Source organism: Montipora capricornis, chromosome 2 (genome assembly GCF_036669925.1).
Source record: "Montipora capricornis isolate CH-2021 chromosome 2, ASM3666992v2, whole genome shotgun sequence".
NCBI classification, from domain to species: Eukaryota; Metazoa; Cnidaria; class Anthozoa; order Scleractinia; family Acroporidae; genus Montipora; species Montipora capricornis.
Window position 1 is genome coordinate 1,716,943 of NC_090884.1, and position 8,863 is coordinate 1,725,805.

General features: G+C 38.6%; 1 protein-coding gene across 1 annotated transcript in view; it reads left to right on the plus strand.

Annotated features, from left to right (window-relative positions):
* The first annotated feature begins 5,103 nt into the window (after window positions 1-5,103).
* Window positions 5,104-8,863, plus strand: part of LOC138038382 (osteoclast-stimulating factor 1-like) — a 13,050-nt gene continuing 9,290 nt past the window's right edge. The window contains exons 1-5 of the mRNA XM_068884208.1: window positions 5,104-5,222; window positions 5,288-5,334; window positions 5,446-5,496; window positions 7,580-7,643; window positions 8,193-8,246. Of these exons, the coding sequence (XP_068740309.1) occupies window positions 5,180-5,222; window positions 5,288-5,334; window positions 5,446-5,496; window positions 7,580-7,643; window positions 8,193-8,246 (259 nt within the window). The 5' untranslated portion in view covers window positions 5,104-5,179. The remainder of the gene's footprint in view (window positions 5,223-5,287; window positions 5,335-5,445; window positions 5,497-7,579; window positions 7,644-8,192; window positions 8,247-8,863) is intronic.

Genomic DNA, 8,863 nt, shown 5'->3' on the forward strand with positions numbered 1-8,863 from the left:
ATGAAAAAAACTATGAAATGAGAATCGGGAGTCTTCCCTTGTCATCAAATGGCAGAAGTACCCAGAATTCTTTTTGGGCATGAGCGAGGCAACTTAAGAAGCACGACACTGGCCCTCATGGAATGGCTGAAGCGCGGCCAGAGGAAATGATCTCTAGCCAGACACTCAGGAGTAGGCCTGGTGTGCGCTGTTAACGTAGATTTTGGATTTCTGAACAAGTTTTTATCACAGAAAATTTGCGACAAAGTTGGGCTTTCAAAATTTCCTCGTATTACTTGATAAAAGTATGTGGTTTTTTTGCTTTTTTTTTTTTTTTTGCAACAAAGGGTTTTTCTGCTTATATGAAAAATACGTTTTCTCTCCCGTCCCCTTCCTATGCATGATCTTCGCGGAAATTACATTCTGTTCCTCAATAAACCTGGAACAACCAGTCATGGTCTTAGTTCTCTTTTTTCTTACGTAGCAGCTAAGTTGCGGAATGCGCTACTTGATTTTATCCGTACCTATGAGTTTACTGGTGTTAAAAGAGAATCCAGGGCCGCACTTTGTACAGCGGCTTTTCTTTTTAATGAATATATCTTTAAATATTATGTATTTAGTAGGTATCTGTATATGCTATGTATTTTAGCTGTAAATGTTATGTCTGGAAGATATTAGCTCCTGTAGTTATTCGGAAAAAGCTTATGACTGTATGTATGTATGTTACATCTAGGAGGGCGCATGCGTACACTTTGTAATCTGCGACTCCAGTGCTTAGAATATGACAGATAAAATGACTTTTCTCTTCAATATATAAGGCATCTAATTCTTACGCTATATTGACAAGGGCGGTTTGGAGCTGTGAGTAGGCGTGGGATTTGTCACATATAGTTTAGGGCCGACATATCTCTCCCTCAATGCCGTACCGGGAGGCAAGGTCGGTAGCAGAAAGCAGCGAAGGGCCAACTGCGTCCAAAAGCGATCGCACGGGCCGAAATCCCGGGATGACTCGTTTGGTACGACGCTCCAGCGCCGGTGTCTGGAGGTACTGCGTTTTTGTCTCTTGTTCAAACATTCCGTCAGCGCATGCGCAAATGTTTTGGCTCTTCGATACCTAGCCTACCAAAAAAAAATTAACATCCTGGTTTTTGTTTGTTTGTTTTTTTTTTTTTGTACCAGCAATTGACATTTCAGTTGATTTTATAGGCATAAACGTAATGTAAGAACCGTGCGTGTCTGGTGTTGTCTCAGACAGAGGCGAGAGATGGTTTCATGCAGACTGGGACACCTAAAATGCTCTGTTTTAAACATGGCGGTACACGAGTGAAGTTGTCTCTCTGGCCTTTCTGTGGACGAATCCCAGGACCTACTGACACAATCCGGGCAAGTTTTGAAAGCTAAAACCTTCAATCGATGCGTTATTTTGCTGGTAGGACTGGGTGGCCCGACACTTATGAAAAAAACTATGAAATGAGAATCGGGAGTCTTCCCTTGTCATGGAATGGCAGAATTACGCGGAATAATTTTTGGGCATGAGCGAGGCAACTTAAGAAGAACGACACTGGCCCTCATCGAATGGCTGAAGCGCGGCCAGAGGTAATGATCTCTAGCCAGACACTCAGGTGTAGGCCTGGTGTGCGGAGTTTACGTAGAATTTGGATTTCTGTACAAGTTTTTATCACAGAATATTTGCGACAAAGTTGGGCTTTCAAAATTTCCTCGTATTACTTGATAAAAGTATGTGGTTTTTTTGCTTTTTTTTTTTTTTTTTTGACAAAAGGGTTTTTCTGCTTATATGAAAAATACGTTTTCTCTCCCGTCCCCTTCCTATGCATGATCTTCGCGGAAATTACATTCTGTTCCTCAATAAACCTGGAACAACCAGTCATGGTCTTAGTTCTCTTTTTTCTTACGTAGCAGCTAAGTTGCGGAATGCGCTACTTGATTTTATCCGTACCTATGAGTTTACTGGTGTTAAAAGAGAATCCAGGGCCGCACTTTGTACAGCGGCTTTTCTTTTTAATGAATATATCTTTAAATATTATGTATTTAGTAGGTATCTGTATATGCTATGTATTTTAGCTGTAAATGTTATGTCTGGAAGATATTAGCTCCTGTAGTTATTCGGAAAAAGCTTATGACTGTATGTATGTATGTTACATCTAGGAGGGCGCATGCGTACACATTGTAATCTGCGACTCCAGTGCTTACCATATGACAGATAAAATGACTGTTATCTTCAATAAATAAGCCATCTATTTCTTACGCTATATTGACAAGGGCGGTACGTTTTCTCTCCCGTCCCCTTCTTATGCATGATCTTCGCGGAAATTACATTCTGTTCCTCAATAAAACTGCAACAACCATTCATGGTCTTAGCTCTCTTTTTTCTTACGTATCAGCTAAGTTGCGAAATGCGCTACTTGATTTTATCCGTACCTATGAGTTTACTGGTGTTAAAAGAGAATCCAGGGCCGCACTTTGTACAGCGGCTTTTCTTTTTAATGAATATATATTTAAATATTATGTATTTAGTAGGTATCTGTATATGCTATGTATTTTAGCTGTAAATGTTATGTCTGGAAGATATTAGCTCCTGTAGTTATTCGGAAAAAGCTTATGACTGTATGTATGTATGTTACATCTAGGAGGGCGCATGCGTACACTTTGTAATCTGCGACTCCAGTGCTTACCATATGACAGATAAAATGACTTTTCTCTTCAATATATAAGGCATCTAATTCTTACGCTATATTGACAAGGGCGGTTTGGAGCTGTGAGTAGGCGTGGGATTTGTCACATATGGTTTAGGGGCCGACATATCTCTCCCTCAATGCCGTACCGGGAGGCAAGGTCGGTAGCAGAAAGCAGCGAAGGGCCAACTGCGTCCAAAAGCGATCGCACGGGCCGAAATCCCGGGATGACTCGTTTGGTACGACGCTCCAGCGCCGGTGTCTGGAGGTACTGCGTTTTTGTCTCTTGTTCAAACATTCCGTCAGCGCATGCGCAAATATTTTGGCTCTTCGATACCTAGCCTACCAAAAAAAAATTAACATCCTGGTTTTTGTTTGTTTGTTTTTTTTTTTTTGTACCAGCAATTGACATTTCAGTTGATTTTATAGGCATAAACGTAATGTAAGAACCGTGCGTGTCTGGTGTTGTCTCAGACAGAGGCGAGAGATGGTTTCATGCAGACTGGGACACCTAAAATGCTCTGTTGTAAACATGGCGGTTCACGAGTGAAGTTGTCTCTCTGGCCTTTCTGTGGACGAATCCCAGGACCTACTGACACAATCCGGGCAAGTTTTGAAAGCTAAAACCTTCAATCGATGCGTTATTTTGCTGGTAGGACTGGGTGGCCCGACACTTATGAAAAAAACTATGAAATGAGAATCGGGAGTCTTCCCTTGTCATGGAATGGCAGAATTACCCAGAATTCTTTTTGGGCATGAGCGAGGCAACTTAAGAAGCACGACACTGGCCCTCATGGAATGGCTGAAGCGCGGCCAGAGGAAATGATCTCTAGCCAGACACTCAGGAGTAGGCCTGGTGTGCGCTGTTAACGTAGATTTTGGATTTCTGAACAAGTTTTTATCACAGAAAATTTGCGACAAAGTTGGGCTTTCAAAATTTCCTCGTATTACTTGATAAAACTATGTGGTTTTTGTTTTTTTTTTTGCTTTTTTTTGCTTTTTGTTTTTTTTTGAAAAAAGGGTTTTTCTGCTTATATGAAAAATACGTTTTCTCTCCCCCACCCTTCTTATGCATGATCTTCGCGGAAATTACATTCTGTTCCTCAATAAACCTGGAACAACGAGTCATGGTCTTACGTATCAGCTAAGTTGCGGTTAGGTTAGGATCCCACACACCCTGGTACCCAACATCTTCGGTCCTTTTGACCATGGTATACGTGGTTATATAGGGGTATATAAGGGTATACAAGGGTATACGTGGGTATTTAAAGGTATACATGGGCATGTAGCGGTATACGTGGGTATATAGGGGTGTATAAGGGTATATAAGGGTATTCGTTGGTATACAGGGGTGTATAAGGCTATACGTAGATATATAAGGGTATACAAGGGTATACGTGGGTATATAAGGGTAAACATGGGCATGTAGGGGTATACGTGGGTATACAGGGGTGTATAAGTGTATACAAGCGTATTCGTTGGTATACAGGGTTGTATAAGGGTATACGTAGATATATGAGTGTATACAAGGGTATACGTAGATAAATAAGGGTATACAAGGGTACACTTGGGTATATAGGGGTATACATGGGTATATAGTGGTATATTAGGGTATACGTGGGTATATAGGGGTCTATAAGGGTATACGAGGGTATATTTAACAAATATTCTATGAGCGCGCGTTGGATATGATATAATCATCTTATATCAAACAACTTCGAGTGGTATAAGTGTTTTATTAAAAAAGCCACCAAAATATAGAAAACTAGACTACAATAAAAATAAAAAGGCCCAAAAAATCAAGAATATGATTGCCGTTTTAGTAGATCATGGTATAATGGCTCATAACTCATGATGGCTTAGCCAATCAAAACTCTCGAATTGCATTATCCAATGATCCAGTTTTTAATAAAAGGGTATACAAGTGTATACGTGGGTATACAGGTATATAAGGATATACAAGCGTATACATGGGTATATAAGGCATACATGGGTATATAGCAGTATATGAGGGTATACAAGGGTATATAGGGGTATATAAGGGTATACATGGGTATATAGGGCTAATTATTAAATACACTATAAGTACCTTAAATTAAAATACATAATAATTAACAATTAGACCCGTGGCCCTTGAGGGCGAAGGGTCTAATTGTTTTAGTATCACCCAACTAGTCGGACAGAAAAGGCAATAATAAAGTTAGCAAATGCAAGTTGAAGAAATATTTATTTGGGAATAAAACGAAAGAAAACGTCACGCTTTTCGCTACTCGAGGACTATTGCTAATAGTCGTCTAGTAGCGTAGCCAATCAAAATGCAGGATTTGCATTAGTCCACTAGTTGGGTGATACTAATAGGGGATACCTACATGAAGTACTTACCTGTCATTGATTATGAAAACCGCAAACTGATGCTCCTGCAGGCACATGAGGTCAAACGCACGCGCACTCGTCCGCGCACTCCTCACTTCCTCCTTCCTTATATTTTCTTTCTAAATAACAACAGCATGTCTGTTCCGCGTCGACCTCCTCCTCCAATCCCCAGACCAGGTTATTGCAGAATTTGGTGACTTTTGCTTAATTCTTCAAATATTCATTCGTTTTTGTTCCCATAGGTCATGTACAAGTTGTGAGAGCTTTGTTCAATTATACTGCGCAACAGGTACAAAACCTCAGTTCATCCCGAATGATCATGACTTTCGATCTTTGTTTCGAAGTTTGTACTATTCGATATTAAGTTTATGTTTACTCTTCTTGTTTCTTCCTTTTGCAGCCAGACGAGATAAGTTTTGAGGAAGGAGATATTCTTTACATTATTGACAGGGTAACAACAGTAATTCGGTCAGTGTAAAAGGCAGACTGCAGACTGGAAGTGATTTCCGATTGGAAATTCCGTTTGGGAATTTTGGACTACCTTTCTAAAAATCCCGTTTTCTCAGGAAATTTTTCGTTTGGGAAGACCAAAATAGGCTTACCATTTACATTCCAACCGAAATTTCCGGATTTTTGTAATAAATGGTGAACAACCTATAACTCGGATACCTTTCAGGTATTCCGAGTAATAATTGTTGGTTTATCGATCGATATCCCTCGATGTACTGGTGTGAGAAATAACTTTGAACATTTCAATACATCTGGAAGTGCAAAAACAAAGCACAGATGATTTCAACGAGCGCATTTTCCGTGGACTCTTAACACCAGTCCCCAAAGGTGCAGCGACCTGCAGTCATGATAATGTGACAGATGTAATACAAACACTCTTTATTTTATGCTTATGACTCGTTTTTTATTATAAATATTCATTTTACCCTCAGTCTGCATTTTATCCCTGGTCTGCAGTCTGCATTTTACCCTCAGTCTGCATTTTACCCCCGGTCTGCAGTCTGCTGCATTTTACACTGACCGCATCGGTATTCCTTCAAATTATTGCAGTAGCCGTATACAATACTTAACAATTATTCACAGAAGGCGAAGTGATTATCGGTGAATATTCACCGAGACGAAGTTGAGGTGAATATTCACCAATAATCACTGAGCCTGAGGCGAATAATTGTTTTAGTATAAATACACAGGTGATTATTTAAAAAAAGAGAAAAAAAAAACATTTCAACGCAAAATCATCTTCACTTAAAACGACTACTGGCAGCCATTTTGTCCGTCGAGGTGATTATCGGCTGATAATCCGAGATAGCGAGCCAATGAGAGCGCGCAATTTTGTATAATCACCTGTGTATTTATACTAAAATCCAACAAAATTTATTTATTTACACTGGAGGAAAAGTAGCAAATACATGCTAATATCTCGAAGTTGTTGTAAGTAAATATTTGAAATCCTAAAATGAAATGAAATCCTGCAATAATTACTTAACAGTTCTGGATTGTTCTAATATCGTTTGCAAATTAAATTAATTAAAATAAAACATGATTTTTAAACTATTAGGTTTATTAATAGCAAAGAAAGAAGTCACATACTATCGTAGAGACATTTACCTTTCTTTTATCGCATTTGAATGTGAAGAGTGGACAAATTCATTTTCAAGTGGTAAGAAATTAAATTTGAGCATGATAGGAGTGGATGAATGTACCAAAATTGTCATTTGCCAGTCTTCTCTAAGAATATTTCACAACTAAATTGGGCAATCAAGTTCCATAATAAGAACAGCTCTTCAAATTGAGAGATTACAAATCAATAATTTATGAGGATTCAATCAGTTGTTCGTTTTTCATCAGAGGGTAACACCTGAGTACCTGGCAAAAGAGATAAGACCAAAAAACTTGAGCTAAACATTTTTGAGACCTTTACACCTTATTCCAAAATGGCTGCCATTTTCGTATTTTCTTTGTTTGATGGCAATTTGGCCTTTTTGGCCTCGTTTTACATTTGAAAGTGAGGCCAAAAGGGCCAATTTGCAAAGATACATAAGAATACAAAAATAGCGGCCATGTGTATGACACAGGAGGCAGTGTGGCCCATTGGTTAGGGTGCTTGCCTTGAGATCCGGAGATCCTGGGTTTAAGACCCGCTCCGACCACTGGTTGAATTTGATCCTGGTAGTCCCTGGTTCAACTTTCCAACTGCACTTGTAAATAGCCAACTGGTTTGCCTCCAGCCAGTTGGGATTCTTAACAGTTGTTGTTGTTCTGTTCTGTCGTTTCGTTGTGTTTCATTGGCCCTGAAAAGCCCCTTTGGGGAGCGGTCCATTAAGTATGTATGTATGTATGTACACATTGGTTCAAGGTGAAGGTTCTCATGGCACTTTGCTAACGCTGCTCCTGGGAATGTTATATTATTTCCTCGTGATCCATTATTGCATCATCAAAAATGAGCTGTGCAGTGTAAGGATTGATTTCAAAACTTAAAATGAATGTTAGGAAGCAAAAGTAAAAAGGGTATTTTTGCATTATAGAACACTGGACCATGGTGGAAAGCCAAAGTGGGGAACAAAACAGGATTGATTCCATCAAACTATGGTAATATGTTTGTGAGCAGCAGTCACTTATTTAATGTTACACAGGGCTGGGCAATGGGGACGTGGAACATTCAAGGAGAACAGTTCTGTAGTACACATCCTGTTACTGAATATTTCCTTATTTGACTTGCCTCCTATCTTTTAGGAGAGTGGGTTTCTTGCTTTTCATACCCAGTAGTAGCAATATATTGTTATTGGTGGTTTTTCTGTATTCAAATTACAGAATATATAACCATTCTGTTATTTAATTATTTTGGATCCATACAGAATGCTTATCAACAAACCATATCAGATTCATTTTGCATCCTTATCTGAATAAGAATTTTAAGATCTGTTATAAATTTGCAGTCAGACAAACACATCTCTCTTTCATATCATATTAATTTTGTTATTGACTAGCCTGTGTCTCAAAAGCAACCTTTCTTGTGTAATATGCAGACCCTCAAGTTTATTAAAAGATTATTGCCTACAGTGGGTGATTTTTTATACGTATTGCCTGCAAGTAAATATTATTGTCATTATTTATAGTGTAATATTATTTTACATGTAGTTGCGGAACACACTGAATCAGTGGAAAACCCTCTGCATGAGGCTGCAAAAAGAGGTATGAATTTAACAATGTTGTTTTAATTGAAGCTTTTCATTCATCTTGAGGTAGTTATTTATTACGTTAAGCACAAGAATTATTAGAAATATTAGAGTCATTTTATTATTTTTGTGCTTCAGAATAGTCACGAGGTAGCTTATGGTCAGATGGAGGTTGTGTCACAATATTATTGTTTCTAATTTAACAACTTGAAGTTACTCTGTCAAAGAGATTTTACTTGATGCATAATAAATTATAATATAAGGAAAGAACAAAAAGGGACGATGCTCTTGCTTGAATTCAAGAAAAATCCTTTCGATGTTGATTAATTGTTTATACAGGAGCACTTTCTATACAGGATAGTTCTTTTTGGAACAGTTGGGATTTTGACTTCATTTTAGTAATATCAGAAACCCATAAGGCTTGAAACATGTAACGGCCCCTTGTGTGCTGGAAAACAAGCTTCCAAATATTCAATTTGCTAAGTACCATATTTGGAACAACACGAGCGAGAGGTTTCCAAATATGGTACTTAGCACTGAAACACTCAACCAATCAGTTCGCACTGAATATTCGGAAGCTGTGAATGCGCATTACATGTTTCAACCCTTATGGGTTTCTGGTAATATACAATA